Raw genomic sequence first — 17,754 nt, 5'->3', positions numbered from 1 at the left:
AAGAATATAGCTGGACTGCTTGGTAATAGTGACGATAATATAATTAAATTTAATATCCCTGTGGCAGGAAAAACACCACAGCGGCCCAACACTGTAGCATTTAATCTCAGAAAGGGGAACTACACAAAAATGAGGAGGTTAGTTAAACAGAAATTAAAGGGTACAGTGTCAAAAGTGAAATCTCTGCAAGCTGCGTGGAAACTCTTTAAAGACACCATAATAGAGGCTCAACTTAAATGTATACCCCAAATTAAAAAACATAGTAAGAGAATCAAAAAAGAGCCACCGTGGCTAAACAAAGTAAAAGAATCAGTGAGCGGCAAAAAGGCATCCTTCAAAAAGTGGAAGTTAAATCCCAGTGAGGAAATTAGAAAGGAGCATAAACACTGGCAAATGAAGTGTAAAAATACGATTAGGAAGGCCAAAAAAGAATTTGAGGAGCAGTTAGCCAAAGACTCAAAAAGTAATAGCAATTTTTTTTTAAGTACATTAGAAGCAGGAAGCCTGCTAAACAACCAGTGGGGCTACTGGATGATCGAGGTTCTAAAGGAGCACTCAAGGACGATAAGGCCATTTTGGAGAAACTAAATGAATTCTTTGCATCGGTCTTCGCAGCTGAGGATGTGAGGGAGATTCCCAAACCTGAGCCATTCTTTTTAGGTGACAGATCTGAGGAACTGTCCCAGATTGAGGTATCATTAGATGAGGTTTGGGAACATATTGATAAATTAAACAACAATAAGTCACCAGGACCAGATGGTATTCACCTGAGTCCTGAAGGAACGCAAATGTGAAATTGCAGAACTATTAACTGTAGTCTGTAACCTATCATTTAAATCAGCTTCTATACCAGATGACTGGAGGATAGCTAATGTGACGCCAATTTTTAAAAAGGGCTCCAGAGGTGATCCCAGCAATTACAGGCTTGTAAGCCTGACTTCAGTACCGGGCAAACTGGTGAAACTATAATAAAGAACAATATTGTCAAACATAGATTCATAGATTCATAGATATTTAGGTCAGAAGGGACCATTATGATCATCTAGTCTGACCTCCCGCACAACGCAGGCTACAGAATTTCACCCACCACTCCTACAAAAAAAAAATAACCTCACACTTATATCTGTGCTATTGAAGTCCTCAAATCGTAGTTTAAAGACTTCAAGGAGCAGAGAATCCTCCAGCAAGTGACCCGTGCCCCATGCTACAGAGGAAGGCGAAAAACCTCCAGGGCCTCTTCCAATCTGCCCTGGAGGAAAATTCCTTCCCGACCCCAAATATGGCGATCAGCTAAACCCTGAGCATATGGGCAAGATTCATCAGCCAGATACTACAGAAAATTCTTTCCTGGGTAACTCGGATCTCACCCCATCTAATAGACCATCACAGGCCATTGGGCCTATTTACCATGAATATTTAATTACCAAAACCATGTTATCCCATCATACCATCTCCTCCATAAACTTATCGAGTTTAATCTTAAAGCCAGATAGATCTTTTGCCCCCACTGCTTCCCTTGGAAGGCTATTCCAAAACTTCACTCCTCTAATGGTTAAAAACCTTTGTCTAATTTCTAGTCTAAATTTCCTAGTGGCCAGTTTATATCCATTTGTTCTTTGTCCACATCAGTACTGAGCTTAAATAATTCCTCTCCCTCTCCGGTATTTATCCCTCTGATATATTTATAGAGAGCAATCATATCTCCCCTCAACCTTCTTTTAGTTAGGCTAAAAGTCCTTTCATAAGACAAGTTTTCCATTCCTCGGATCATCCTAGTAGCCCTTCTCTGTACCTGTTCCAGTTTGAATTCATCCTTCTTAAATATGGGAGACCAGAACTGCACACAGTATTCCAGGTGAGGTCTCACCAGTGCCTTGTATAACGGTACTAAAACCTCCTTATCTCTACTGGAAATACCTCTCCTGATGCATCCCAAGACCGCATTAGCTTTTTTCACAGCCATATCACATTGGCGGCTCATAGTCATCCTATGATCAACCAATACTCCAAGGTCCTTTTCCTCCTCCATTACTTCTAATTGATGCGTCCCTAGCTTATAACTAAAATTCTTGTTATTAATCCCTAAAAGCATGACCTTACACTTCTCACTATTAAATTTCATCCTATTACTGTTACTCCAGTTTACAAGATCACCCAGATCCTCCTGTAGGGTATCCCTGTCCTTCTCTAAATTGGCAATACCTCCCAGCTTTGTATCATCCGCAAACTTTATTAGCACATAATTTGTTGAGGAAGAGTCAACATGATTTTAATAAAGGGAAATCATGCCTCACCTATCTACTAGAATTCTTTGAAGGGGTCAAAAAGCATGTGTACCAAGGGGATCCAGTGGATATAGTGTACTTAGATTTTCAGAAAGCCTTTGACAAGGTCCCTCACCAAAGGCTCTTACGCAAAGTAAGCTGCCACAGGATAAGAGGGAAGGTGCTCTCATGGATTGGTAACTAGTTAAAAGATAGGAAACAAAGGGTAGGTATAAATGGTCAGTTTTCAGAATGGAGAGAGAGAGGTAAATAGTGGTGTCCTCAAGGGATCTGTTCTGGGACCAGTCCTATTCAACATATTCATAAATGATCTGGAAAAAGGGGTAAACAGTGAGGTGGCAAAATTTGCAGATGATACAGAACTACTCAAGATAGTTAAGACCCAGGCAGACTGCGAAGAGCTACAAAAGGATCTCACAAAACTGGGTGACTGGGCAACAAAATGGCAGATGAAATTTAATGTTGATAAATGCAAAGTAATGCATGTGGGATTATGCTTTCCAAACTATACATATAAAATGATGGAATCTAAATTAGCCGTTACCACTCAAGAAAGAGATCTTGGAGTCATTGTGGATTTCTCTGAAAACATCCACTCAATGTGCAGTGCAGTCAAAAAAGCAAACAGAATGCTGGGAATAATCAAGAAAGGGATAGGACAGAAAATATCATGTTGCCTCTATATAAATCCATGGTACGCCCACATCTTGAATACTGTGTGCAGATGTGGTCGCCCCATATCAAAAAAAGATATATTGGAATTGGAAAAGGTTCAGAAAAGGGCAACAAAAATTATTAGGAGTATAGAATGGCTTCTGTTTGAGGGGAGATTATTAAGACTGAGACTTTCCAGCTTGGAAAAGAGACGGCTAAGGGGAGATATGATAGAGGTCTATAAAATCATGACTGGTGTAGAGAAAGTAGATAAGGAAGTGTTATTTATTCCCTCTCAAAACACAAGAACTAGGGGTCACCAAATGAAATGAATAGACAGCAGGTTTAAAACAAACAAAAGGAAGTATTTTTTCACACAACGCACAGTCAAGCTGTGGAACTCCTTGCCAGAGGATGTTGTGAAGGCCAAGACCATAACAGGGTTCAAAAAGAATTAAATGAATTCATGGAGGATAAGTCCATCAATGGCTATTAGCCAGGATGGGCAGGAATGGTGTCTCTAGCCTCTGTTTGCCAGAAGCTGGGAATGAGAAATGGGATGGATCACTTGATGATTACCTGTTCTGTTCATTCCCTCTGGGGCACCTGGCACTGGCCACTGTCAGAAGACAGGATACTGGGCTAGATGGACTTTTGGTCTGACCCAGTAGGGCCATTCTTATGTTCTTATGTTCTTTGCCTCTGGCATGGGCCCCTGTTGCCCCTGCCTCTCACATTCATTTGTGGCCACTATTACCAGCGATCCCGGTGGAGGGTGCGTGTAGAGGTATTCGTACCCTTTTGAAGGCATGAAGTACTTCTTCTCCATTCTTTTTGCTGTGGAGGGCAAAGATGCTGGAGTCTGCCACAATGTTTTGGTCATGTCCTGGATTGTCTTTATTAATGGCAGGGCAAGCCATGAAGGGCCAGCCAGGGTCAAGATGTCCACCATGAGGTCTGAGGACTCTGACACCTGCTCTACCTGGAGCCCCAGGTTTTGGGCCACCCTTCTCAGGAGCGCCTGGTGAGCCCTGCTATCATGGGCAGATGCTGCAGAGGTCCCCACCACCGCTTCATTGAGAGACGAAGAGTAAGATGCTCAGGCCACTACGGGACACTGTTCTTGCCCTGTGGCTTTCAAAGATCACGCAGTGCTGGCTCCTCAGGCTCGATGTCGACCTCGGCGCTGGGTCTGGTGCCAGTCTTGGTACTGCGGGAATGCTTGTGGGTCAAAGGAGGCAGCAGAGGAGGAAGGAAGGAAGAAAGAGGAGGCAATTGATAGCGACCCCCTTGAATATGAACTCTGGGCTGGATGAAATGCCCATGGGGTCCAAAAGGGCCATTGTGCAGGCACTTGCCACTGCGCCGGCCAGGGCATAGTGGGGAGAGACTGCCCCGCATTGGGCCTTAGGTGCCGATGCTGTGAGTGGTGCTGACTTATCTTTGAGGCATAAGACTCTGCCTCCAATGGTGAAGACTCGCTCTGTGGTGACCAGGCGGGTCGATGCTGGATGGTGTCGGAGAGCAGTGCTGAAGAGAAGGCGACTGGTGCCACGACATGGCTGGCTTGCCTCTAGATGGCACCGAGTGCCTTTGTGGTGCCAGTGGTCTGGCATCCGGTGCCCTCTCACACCTGGTGAGAGACAGCAGTGCCATAAAGGCTATAAGGTCCCTAGCTGCCTCAAAAGTCTCCAGCGTGGAGTGAAGCTCTCGTGTCTCTCTGTGTTACTTCCTCTGAGGGGAGTCCAGAGGCACCGGACTTGACAGACCCCTCAGCAGGGCCAGAGTCCACAGTACCGCACTAGACGGCCTGGAGCTGGAGTGGCCCGGCGCTGGTCACACTCCGCTCGAGCCCTCACCCTCAGCTGTTTTCAGTGTGGGTGAGCGTCCCCTATCCATCTTTCTCTGCTTCTTTCACAGCTCTGGCTATTGGGAGCAGTGCTGCACCTCCCCATGTGAGGAGCTCTTCAGTGCCAGAGAGTCTTGACGGTGCAGAAGACCCTTAGTCCCAGAGTCTTTCCTTGGTGCTGGGGGATCCCTCATTGAAGCCAGTGCACTCCGCACCGATGCAGACGTGATGGGTACCGGTTCAGACCGACTTGGCTCTGAATGTGGGTGGAAAGCTGGCTCCATCAAGAGGAGTTTCAGTCTCTAGTCCCTCTCCTTGTTCATTCTGGGACGAAATCCCCTGAAAATCTTGCAATGATCTTTTTGATGGGATTCTCCCATACACTTCAAACATGACATGTGGGGAGTGCCCCTAGGCATAGGCTTTTGGGAAGCCCCACACGGTTTAAACCTTGAGACTGAGGCATGCCCCGATCTCAGGGAAAAAGGGGTAGGATTGACCCTGATAAGTGGGGACCTAACTTCCTATACTAAAACACTAACACTATTAACTATTTACAAGAAGAAAGAAAAGAGTCCACTAGGGAAATCACTTGCCAAAGCAAGACAGAACCACTGTTTCAACAACCGTCATGGGCACTAAGAAGGAACTGAAGAGGCAGGGGGTTGGCAGGGCCCTAAACAGCACCATGAAGGCGTGACTCCAGGGGGCTCCAGAGCCGACCCCTACAGATAACAGGAGGGGAAAAACCTTCTGGCGACTGTGCATGTGGCGCACGCACACCTACTTAGAATCGACATAAACAAGCACTCGAAGAAGAACAATAGTTCTGAGAGATGTGAGCTAGTCCGTTCATCTCCACGTGGCATTAAAAATGAAGCCTAATGATGACAATTTAAGTATTAAGATTAATTAGTTCAATGCTGATTAAAGCATGCAGGAAAGAAGAGGCACAATCATATTATTGAAGATCTGCACAATATACTCTGAGTAGCAGTTCATTTTGGCATCACATGTGGACAGAGCATAGAGTGTAGGCAGAGCATGGGAGGTTGTCACCATTTATTATTTTCCAGTTTCACCATTGATGGTCCCTCCAATCATATTTAACAGAGCCTTCCAATATTTAAAATTCAGTTTTTACAGTAGAAAGTGATAGGCTACAAATTCTTGTGGAAAGGGCAGGAAACTTCAGATAGAGATAGGAGTTAGGGGGAAGAGGATGATCCCAGATAGCACAGGGAACCTTTAAAATAGAGAGACAAGGTTAGAAAAAAAGAAAATATATATATATTTAAGACAGCAGAGAAAAGGTATTTAGAATCCGTTCTCTAGAATCTTCTCTCTCATAATCCTAAGAGCATCTTTACATAGTGGAAGGTTATGGTACATAGCTTATCTCAAAACTGATTTAAAAAAATATTTTTTAAATAAAAATGAATGCCAGGATAACAGCAATGAGTCACTATAGGGCAGGCATCTATATAGACTTATGTGTAGTGCTGGGGAGGAGCCGGTGGTCATGGTACACGTAGGTACCAATGACATAGGGAAGGGTAGGAGAGATCTCCTGGAGGCCAAATTTAGGCTGCTAGGGAAGAGACTGAAATCCAGGACCTCTATAGTGGCATTCTCAGAAATGCTTCCAGTTCCATGTACAGGGCCAGGTAGGCAGGCAGAGCTTCAAAGTCTCAATGTGTGGATGAGATGATGGTGTAGAGAGGAGGGTTTAGATTTATTAGAAACTGGGGAAACTTTGGGGATAGGGGGAACCTATACAGAAAGGATGGGCTCCACCTAAACCAAAGTGGATCCAGACTGCTGGCACTTCACATTAAAAAGGTTGAAGAGCAGTTTTAAACTAAGAGATGGGGGAAAGCTGATTGCTGCGGAGGAGCACGTGGATCAGACAGAGACTTCTCTTAGAGGAGAGTCTATTGATAGAGATTCTTTAGGTTTTAGTCAGGAGGAGGGTATAGAAGAGGATGAAGTATGGGCCAGATCAGATGAGAAACATTCACATAAAAAAGAATCTGACACATCAGAAAAGAACAAATAAACAGTGACAAGTTTTTAAAGTGCTTGTACACAAATGCTAGAAGTCTAAATAATAAGAGGGGTGAACTAGAGTGCCTCGTGGTAAAGGAGGATATTGATATAATAGACATCACAGAAATCTGGTGGAGTGAGGACAATCAATGGGACAAAATATATTGGAAGGACAGAACAGGTCCTGCTGGGGGGAGCGGAGGGGAGTGACACTATATGTGAAAGAAAATGTAGAATCAAATGAAGTAAAAATCTTAAATGAATCCACATGTTCTATAGAATCTCTACGGATAGTAAGTCCATGCTCTAATAAGAATATAACAGTAGGGATCTATTATCGACCACCTGACCAGGACAGTGATAGTGACGATGAAATGCTAAGGGAGATTAGAGAGGCTATCAACATAAAGAACTCAATAATAGAGGCTATCAACATAAAGAACTCAATTATCCCCATACCGACTGGGTACACGTCACCTCAGGACGAAATGCAGAGACAAAATGTCTCGATACTTTAAATGACTGCTTCTTGGAGCAGCTGGTACAGGAACCCACAAGGGGAGAGGCAACTCTCGATCTAGTCCTGAGTGGGGCGCAGGATCTGGTCCAAGAGGTAACTGTAACAGGACCGCTTGGAAATAGTGACCATAATATAACAACATTTAACATTCCTATGGTGGGAAGAACACTTCAACAGCCCGACACTGTGGCATTTAATTTCAGAAAGGGGAACTATGCAAAAATGAGGAGGTTAGTTAAACAGAAATTAAAAGGTACAGTGACTAGAGGGAAATCCCTGCAAGCTGCATGGATACTTTTCAAAGACACCATAATAGAGGCCCAACTTAAATGTATACCCCAAATTAAAAAACACAGTAAACGAACTAAAAAAGAGCCACCGTGGCTTAACAACCATGTAAAAGAAGCAGTGAGAGATAAAAGGCATCTTTTAAAAAGTGGAAGTCAAATCCTAGTGAGGTAAATAGAAAGGAGCATAAACACTGCCAAATTAAGTGTAAAAATGTAATAAGAAAAGCCAAAACGGAGTTTGAAGAACGGCTAGCCAAAAACTGTAACAAAATGTTTTTTAAGTACATCAGAAGCAGGAAGCCTGCTAAACAACCAGTGGGGCCCCTGGACGATCGAGATACAAAAGGTGCACTTAAAGACGATAAAGTCATCGCAGAGAAACTAAATGAATTCTTTGCTTCAGTCTTCACGGCTGAGGATGTTAGGGAGATTCCCAAACATGAGCCATCCTTTCTAGGTGACAGATCTGAGGAATTGTCACAGATTGAAGTGCCATTAGAGGAGGTTTTTGGAATTAATTGATAATCTTAACAGTAACAAGTCACTGGGACCAGATGGCATTCACCCAAGAGTTCTGAAAGAACTCAAATGGGAAACTGTGGAACTATTAATTACGTTTTGTAACCTTTCCTTTAAATCAGCTACTGTACCCAATGACTGGAAGATAGCTAATGTAACGCCAATATTTAAGAAGGGCTCTAGAGGTGATCCTGGCAATTACAGACCGGTAAGTCTAACGTCAGTACCGAGCAAATTAGTTGAAACAATAGTAAAGAATAAAATAGACACATAGAAGAACGTAAATTGTTGGGCAAAAGTCAACACTGTTTCTGTAAAGGGAGATCATGTCTTACTAATCTATTACATGCATCCGACAAGTGGGACAGTTTGCCCGAGGCCCCGCAGACAGGGCGGGGGCAATTTCGGCGGCAATTCGGCGGTGGGTCTTTCAGTCCCTCTCTTCCTGGGGGTCGGCGGCACTTCGGTGGCAGCTCATTTGCTCTGCTTCAGTCTTCTGCGGCAATTCAGCGGCGGGGTCCTCCTGTCCTTTTCTTCCTTCGGCAGCATGACATGGGTTTTTCTTTTTTTTTTCTTCGCTGCTTGGGGCGGCAAAACTATCACTTTTTAATGGAAGGAGCCCCCGAAATTGCTTTGCCCCAGGCCCCCTGAATCCTCTGGGTGGCACTGGTTCTTTGAAGGGGTCAACAAACGTGGACAAGGGGGATCCAGTGGACATAGTGTACTTAGATTTCCAGAAAGCCTTTGACAAGGTCTCTCACCAAAGGCTCTTACGTAAATTAAGTTGTCATGGATAAAAGGGAAGATCCTTTCATGGACTGAGAACTGGTTAAAAGACAGGGAACAAAGGGTAGGAATAAATGGTAAATTTTCAGAGTGGAGAGAGGTAACTAGTGGTGTTCCCCAAGGGTCAGTCCTAGGACCAATCCTATTCAACTTATTCATAAATGATCTGGAGAAAGGAGTAAACAGTGAAGTGGCAAAGTTTGCAGATGATACTAAACTGCTCAAGATAGTTAAGACCAAAGCAGACTGTGAAGAACTTCAAAAAGATCTCACAAAACTAAGTGATTGGGCAACAAAATGGCAAATGAAATTTAATGTGGATAAATGTAAAGTAATGCACATTGGAAAAAATAACCCCAACCATACATATAATATGATGGGGGCTAATTTAACTACAACTAATCAGGAGAAAGATCTTGGAGTCATCGTGGATCGTGTGCAGCGGCAGTCAAAAAAGCAAATGGGATGTTAGGAATTATTAAAAAAGGGATAGAGAATCAGACGGAGAATATCTTATTGCCCTTATATAAATCCATGGTACACCCACATCTTGAATACTGCGTACAGATGTGGTCTCCTCATCTCAAAAAAGATATACTGGCATTAGAAAAGGTTCAGAAAAGGGTAACTAAAATGATTAGGGGTTTGGAATGAGGCTAGGTCTTTTCACCTTGGAAAAGAGGAGACTAAGGGGAGTTGTGATAGAGGTGCATAAAATCATGAGTGGTGTGGAGAAAGTGAATAAGGAAAAGTTATTTACTTGTTCCCATAATATAAGAACTAGGGGCCACCAAATGAAATTAATGGGTAGCAGGTTTAAAACAAATAAAAGGAAGTTCTTCTTCACACAGAGCACAGTCAATCTGTGGAACTCCTTGCCTGAGGAGGTTGTGAAGGCTAGGACTATAACAGGGTTTAAAAGAGAACTAGATAAATTCATGGAGGTTAAGTCCATTAATGGCTATTAGCCAGGATGGGTAAGGAATGGTATCCTAGCCTCTGTTTGTCAGAAGGTGGAGATGGATGGCAGGAGAGAAATCACTTGATCATGACCTGTTAGGTTCACTCCCTCAGGGGCACCTGGCATTGGCTGCTGACAGCAGAAAGGACACTGGGCTGGATGGACCTTTGGTCTGACCCAGTCTGGACATTCTTACGTTCTTAGGCATTAGTCAGTCAGAAGTGCACTTGATGGCTGAGAGTGCTGGACTCTGTGCCTCAAAACGCAATTAAGGCCTGCACATGCATATCCTATTGCTATATTGGTGCAGTTACCAAACTTCTAAATGCTCTCTCTGTATTTCCAATTAAACTTACTTCTTACCTCTCTCTGGAGGCGCTCCATTAACTCTGTGTATTCTCTCTGCTCCCTAAGGCGCTTCTCCCTTGCTCTACATGCCAGGATGCGACGGAAAGCACACTGCAACGTTAGCACAGCCTTTTCTTTGTCGTTCAGTTCTGTGTAGTGCATAGAGAATGAATGAAGATAGACTGCAACGGAATGTGGATTTGAAACGGTAGAACTGCAGACAGAATTCAGTATTCACAAATGCAAGGTAATGCACAGTGGAAGGAATAATTTAAACTTCTGATACATAATTTAAAGGTAACCAGCCACTCAGAAGGAAGATTTGGGAATCACTGTGAACAACTGGTCAATGTGCAGCAGTGGTCAAAGACTGGAAATGGATAGGACATCCACCATTCTTACTCAGAACACTGATTTGTGCATTCAAATGACAAAATAGATCATTTTCAGCTCTAACTTCTAGAAACTCCATAAAATTCCAGTCAGGCCAGAGAGATTGTTCAAATGGAATCCTATTTCCTTTCACTCTGTTAGACAACATGGGATAACTGTTTTGCTATTTAATATCCTGGAGGTAGAAGGAAATACAGGAACTAATCAAGGACCCAGGCTGACATTTTTTTAAAAAAGTACCGATTTCCACCAGTTTGTGATTAAATTTCTACTTCCAGCCCCATGTTAAAGTGCCTTATTATTAATTAGTGTGTATCTTGGATGACTAACATGTTGCTAGTACTCAGTATGAATAAGAAGTACTGTTTTAATGGGTAAAAGTGCTCCATACTCAGTGGTGCAAGTAGAATTCATTTCTTATCAGTATGCTGCACCAGCTAAAAGGGAGAGGGACGCATGTGACCTCCCCACATGACACGCCCCCCCCCGTGACTCCTCCCCGCCCCCCCCCAGCCCAGGGCCCCGCGGTCTCCCCCTCCCTTTCCCATGATCCATCCCACGTTACCTGGAGGTGGGGGGTGTTTCTGTACTCCTCCCGCTGCACCGGAGACTTCTGAACTACAGGGCTCTCCAGAACCAGCCGGAGGACAGGGCTGGGCTGGGGGCGTAACAGCCAGACCTGAGGAGCTGCCAGCGTGTGGCTGCTGGGTGGACCCACGTTCTGCTCCTTTCGCTGCTGCGGTTCAGGGCTCTCCTGGGAACCACAGCAGCCAATGGAGCAGAACGTGGAGCCACCCAGTGGCCGCACGCCAGCAGCTCCTCCGGCATGGCTGTACTGCCCCCAGCCCTGTCCTCCTGCAGGGCTGCTGTACAGTGGGGTCGCCCAATGGCCCCATGTTTTGCTCCTCCTGTGTCTTTCTGGTATGGTGTACTGGTTATAAATATCTTACCGGTACGGCGTACCGTACCGTACTGCCCTACTTGCACCACTGTCCGTACTATTTACCAAAACAGCTTGAGTGACAATACTACGTTTAGGTATTATTTCCCTTTTATATATTGATAGTAATCATGTTGCAAGACCTGAAAAATTTACCATGGATAAAAGAGCATGTTTCAAACAGGCCTCCAGTGGCAGCATGGTGAGCTATAAACAACAAGTGGGCCATCGCTTAGTAATTGCTAGTAGGGGAAGAGTTATAGAATTACAAAGCTTGTCCCAGATTTCAGATTTAGTACAGCCTAGCTTAGGCAGAGGCCTGCTCCAGTTATGACAGATTTAGTCTAGTTTATTTTAGGCCTTGTCTATCCTAAGAGTTTTGTCGACAAAAGTTAAGCTGCTTTAATTAAAACACTTTAATTAAACCACTGTTGCATGTTCACACTACTTTCCTTGAGTCGACAGAGCGCATCCACACTAGCAGTTCTTGCATCGACACAGAGAGCAGTGTACTGTGGGTATCTATCCCACTGTGCAACTGGCTGCAGGGTGCTTTGGGAAGGGTTTGCAATGCCTCATGGGGCAGGTACAGTGTCACATGATGCAGGTTTCTCAATCCCATCCTTCCATGGGCATCCTACTAGATTGCCAGCCACTTTTCAACTGAAGTGTACATGGCAGGAAGGGAGAGAGTGTATATGACAGGGAGTGCGGTGGGGGGAGAGACAGAAACAGAGCATGTGTTGGGGAAGTGTGTGAGAGATTGTGTGTGTGGAGCGAGAGTATATGTGAGAGAGAGAAAAAGCGAGAGTGTGTGTGTGTGTGTTGGGGGAGAGTGTGTCGGCATGCTGTCTCTTTAAATTCAGACAGCAGCCTGAGCGACCAGTCCTGGGGCGGGGGGGGATGCCCCTCACACACATCAGCCCCTGGCTCTGAACTGCACCTCATTCTCACCCACCGCCCCCCCATCCCCGCAGCAGCAGCCCACTCTGCCTGCCTGCTGCTGTGTTCCGAGGAGAGCAGGGTTCCACACAGGGCCGTCCCAAGCTATTTTGGTGCCCTACGCAGCCCCCTCCCCCTGCAGGGAGGCTGTGTGGGGCCCCAGGCCTCCGCAAGGGGGAGCAGTGGGGGCTGTGTGGGGCCCCGCCCTAGGCCTCCGCAGGAACCGGGGGCTGGCCCCAGGCCTCTCGGGGGAAGATGGGGGGCTGGCCACTTCCTGCGGGAAGTGGAGTGACCTGGCCCCAGCCTGCTCTGGTCCCCTGGCTCCCTGGCTTGGGAGGAGCGGGGAACCGCCCCCCAGCACTCCCCGGCAGCCTGGCTGGGAGCCAGGGGAGCAGAGCAGGCTGGGGCCAGGTCACTCCACTTCCCGTCTACTTTCTGGTGAGTGCAGGCCCGACCGCTTCTGGAGTCCTCAGGGGAGTGGGGGTGGGGCTGGGGCAGAGCCGGGGCGGGGCCCTGGGGGAGAGCTGGAGCAGGGGCTGGAGCAGCACGCAGGGCACCAGGAAATATGGTGCCCCAAATTTCCTGGTGCCCTACACAGCTGCATACTTTGCGTATGGGTAAGGATGGCCCTGATTCCACATTCATGGTTCTGTGATTCCCTCCAAGTTCTCCCAGGGCCTCCTCAGCTACCGGGAGCAGCATCTTCGGCAGCTCTGTGAGCTCTCCATGCTGAGGAAGGTCAAAGACTCGTGAAGTTTTGAAAGGGGAGGGGTGAATGCCTGTGTTAGGATATAGATATCCAGGCCTGTCTGAATTTAGGTGTATTCTTATCACTTAGCGAGTTATAGAGGTATAAATGAAAGAATCAAAATCACAGTTTGCCGGTGTAAGGGTCTTCTCTCACTGTGACAGTCTGAGCCCCTGTTCTTAGGCTAAGGCCTCTGGCTAAGCAACAGAGGCAGCCATAAGCTGGGAAGTGAATGGTCACATGCTCACATTCCAAACTAGTCTCATTGAAAGAAGGTGCTATTGGGCTGTTAGGAATACAATCCTGATAGTGCCTATCGCCTCCAGAGAAAGGGAAGTGCCTAGAAAATGTAAAAGGAAAAAGAAAAGGAGTACTTGTGGCACCTTAGAGACTAACCAATTTATTTGAGCATGAGCTTTCGTGAGCTACAGCTCACTTCATCGGATGCATACTGTGGAAACTGCAGAAGACATTATATACACAGAGACCATGAAACAATACCTCCTCCCACCCCACTCTACCAGCAGGAGAGTGGGGTGGGAGGAGGTATTGTTTCATGGTCTCTGTGTATATAATGTCTTCTGCAGTTTCCACAGTATGCATCCGATGAAGTGAGCTGTAGCTCACGAAAGCTCATGCTCAAATAAATTGGTTAGTCTCTAAGGTGCCACAAGTACTCCTTTTCTTTTTGTGAATACAGACTAACACGGCTGTTACTCTGAAACCTGTAAAAGGAAACTTAGTTTGAGAGCATCCTGTCTGGCAAGAACTCACTTATCAATAGGTGGGATGTGAAATCCTTCATTTCTGTGTTGTTCTATCATTGTAGTCCCCATTTCCCTATTGTTTGTCTGTACAATCTCTGTTTGGTTCTGTGATTGTTTCTGTCTGCTGTATAATTAATTTTGCTGGGTGTAAACTAATTAAGATGGTGGGATATAATTGGTTAAATAACCACATTACAATATGGTAGGATTGGTTAGTTAAATTTCAGTAAAATGATTGGTTAAGGTATAGCTAAGCAGAACTCAAGTTTTACTATATAGTCTGCACTCAATCAGGAAGTGGGGGGAATGGGAACAGGGGTGAGGAAATTGGAATCATGTTTTCCTAAGGGGGGGGGGGGGGATGGGAACAGGGACACAGGTAAGGCTTTGTGGTGTCAGAGCTGGGAAGGGGGAAACTAAGGAAGGAAACTAGAATCATGCTTGCTGGAAGTTCACCCCAATAAACATCAAATTGTTTGCACCTTGGACTTCTGGTATTGTTGCTCTCTGTTCATGCGAGAAGGACCAGGGAAGTAAGTGGGTGAAGGAATAAGCTCCCAAACATCTTGGTGCCATGACTTGGATACATCGCATTGGATAGGTGAGTGGCAGCCTGTAAGTCCCCCTCTCCAACAGTCCGCGCAGCTGCTTGGAGCGGGTGTAGCGAACTCTCGTGATGGTAGTTCTGGGTTCTGGCAAGCCAGCGTAAAGGATTTTTTGGATAAATGGATAAGGAAGAACCAGGGCCCATACCAGGTACAGGGGTCAACCTGGGATGAGATTAAAAAGGAAATGGAGGAAGCGTTAGGGAACCCAGAGGGATGGGGGGTGGCTGAGGAGCCCACCCTTCTTTGGTATATGGGTAGTGGAAGAAGGGGACTGAATGCCTTCCAGGGAAAGGAGGCACTTCAGTCTGCTTGTGAGAGGTTTGAAGTAAGGGCAGCATTATGGGAAGCTGCCAGGAATCTTTCAAGTTTGGTGCTGCTTCAGCAAGGGCTGCTGAAGGGTTGTAAATTAGTTAGGGGTGGTTAAACATGATTTGGCACAACAGGGTTTAAAGTCAAAAGCAGAGTTAACAGACTACCTTTAGAGACTAGAGCTGGGACTTGGTCCTGTGGGAGTGGTGGTGAGGGGGGGAAGAGGTTTCAAAGTGCAAAATGGCAGGGTTTTCAGGAGCAGGTAACAACCCCTACTCTTCTCCCAGAGCCAGGATGAAAACCTGTGGGTAAGGGTTCTCAACTGTTGCAACCCAGGAAGCCTACTCTTGGCTCAGAGCTAACTATATCCTTTTCTTGTTTTCCTTCTTCTTTTTCTCAGTTTACTTAATTTGCTGCTGGTAGCTTATACGTTAAACTGACCTGACAGGCTTAATTGGTTTATTTCCACCTCTTCGCCCTCCTCTCCCCCGCCTTTCCACACTTTTGTTTTTCTGAAGTTTTAATGCAGGGTACTTTGGATACTTATGTGAAATGTTTTTGGTTATTTTGGACAAAGTATGAGGGAGGTCTGCTGTATTCCACTGGAATTTTTGGAGTAAAAGATCCATGGGCATCCATGGAGACAAAAGTTTTACTGCCTCTTTGAACAGTCTCAAGGCGAAGACAGCACAGGTTAAGGCAGCTTTGTGGCAATAATTGTACTTGGTGGCTGAGTTGTTACAGACAAATTGCACTGCCTTAAAGAACTGAATGTAGGAGTAAGTGATTTAAAGAAGTGAGTGAAAGGTTAGAAATAGCTTTTGCAAAAATTGATAATACAGGGTTTGCAGGAAAGTAAACATTTGGGAGTTGTGGAAATGGTAAAAGGTAACTGTTGTGAAGATGTTAAAAGAGTAACAGTTGTGGTGTTACAAGAAAGAAGTTTTTGTTTAATGATAAAACCCAGTTATATAAATGTAACTGTATGTGCAACTCTGTGCAGTCACATTGAATGGAAGCTTGGTAATTAAATTATCCAAGGGGGGTCAGGTAGAGTGGCTACTACCACCACTATGCTTCTGTCCCCAGAAGCCTTTACAGCTATTCTGAGGGAAAATGGGCCCTTTTCCCACAGAAATGGTCTATAAGGGACTGCTGCAGGCAGCAGGCAGAGAAAGAATCTGATCAAAATTATTTCACTGTTGGGTAATGTAATCAAAATCACTAAAGGATGTAAGGGGTTTCTATTGGAACTTAACTTGGCTGCCCCGGTTGTGTCCAGTTGTACAAGATGGCAGTGTAATCGGGGTACATTTGTGTTAAAAAAAATAATAATCACAGTGCAAGGGATGTTAGGTAAAAGAGAATTTTGTGTGTGCACAGGAAAAGGAAAAAGAAAAGGAAAAGGGGAGGAATGATGGGAACGCTAAGCCTTGGGGTGGCTCTGGGGGATCGGATTGTTGCTTTGGTGGGTGTGCATAAAAACTCTGTGGGCACAGGGGAGGCAGTTACACCTTGTGTAAAATTAATATGGCTAATGTTATGGAGGTTAAACTATGGAAGGAATGTGCATTTTCCCAGGACGTGTGCAGTGTACATTGGAGAAGGGGTGGGGGAAAAAATGCAAACAAAACATGGTACTTAATTAAAATCCTATTAGGGCTCCAAAAGGAGCCACAATAGGTTGTGCTTTCTTTTTCAGATCTCTGTGTGTTTTGGAGCAGGAGATGAAAGTAATCAGAACTCTAGTGGAAGTGGACTGTTTCCCTTTTAAGACCGTCTCTGAGCTGTTAATAGCTTTGGATCCAAAAGCAAGCCAGAAAGCCTCTGTGTAAATGCAAATTACTTAGCTGATGGGCACAAAGGAGCTGCAAATAATGAATACATCTGGTCAGCAAACAAGCTACTAGAAGACTCAGATTATGGCCCTCCAGGAAAGGGAGGGGAAAAAACAAGTCAAGCTTGAAAATAAGGGGAACAGGTTAACCCTAAGGGGTGTGTGTGTGTGTGTGTGTGTGTGTGTACAGTGCTAAAATCTGAAGCTGTCTCTCAGCTATTAACTGAGAATAAACTTAAAGCTTGGTACAGCAGAGAAACTGTAACATGGTTTTGTTAATTAAATATTCATGGTAAATAGGCCCAATGGCCTGTGATGGGATATTAGGTGGGGTGGGATCTGAGTTACCCAGGAAAGAATTTTCTGTAGTATCTGTCTGGTGAATCTTGCCCATATGCTCAGGGTTTAGCTGATCACCATATTTGAGGTCAGGAAGGACTTTTCCTCCAGGGCAGATTGGAAGAGGCCCTGGAGGTTTTTCACCTTCCTCTGTAGCATGGGGCACGGGTCACTTGCTGGAGGATTCTCTGCTCCTTGAAGTCTTTAAACCACGATTTGAGGACTTCAATAGCTCAGATATAGGTGAGAGGTTTCTCGCAAGAGTGGGTGGGTGAAATTCTGTGGCCTGCGTTGTGCAGGAGGTCAGACTAGATGATCATAATGGTCCCTTCTGACCTTAGTATCTATGAATCTATTGCAAATCTGATCAGTTGTACAAGAGAGGAAACTGAGGTACACCACCTCATGAATTTCATAAATGACCAGTGAGTGGGGTAATTCTCTAGCCTGACTATAGAACAAAATAAGGACAGCCTGGAGGTAATTCTTCTGTTTTTCCTGCAATTAGCAAGGAAATTTGTAAAAGAAAGTGGTGGTATTTATTATTATTAAGCAATAATCTGTCCCCAGTAGGGGGTGGTGGAAATTGTTTTTTTTGTTTTTCAGACAC

The 17,754-nt window shown here is 45.1% G+C and overlaps 1 protein-coding gene across 1 annotated transcript in view; it reads right to left on the bottom strand.

Annotated features, from left to right (window-relative positions):
* Positions 1 to 17,754, bottom strand: part of IQANK1 (IQ motif and ankyrin repeat containing 1) — a 151,614-nt gene that overhangs the window by 85,868 nt on the left and 47,992 nt on the right. Inside the window, exon 4 of the mRNA XM_037891682.1 lies at positions 10,277 to 10,410. Coding sequence (XP_037747610.1) covers positions 10,277 to 10,410 — 134 coding nt within the window. The remainder of the gene's footprint in view (positions 1 to 10,276; positions 10,411 to 17,754) is intronic.

Source organism: Chelonia mydas, chromosome 2 (genome assembly GCF_015237465.2).
Source record: "Chelonia mydas isolate rCheMyd1 chromosome 2, rCheMyd1.pri.v2, whole genome shotgun sequence".
Lineage (NCBI taxonomy): Eukaryota > Metazoa > Chordata > Testudines > Cheloniidae > Chelonia > Chelonia mydas.
This window is presented reverse-complemented; position numbering and strand designations above follow the sequence as displayed.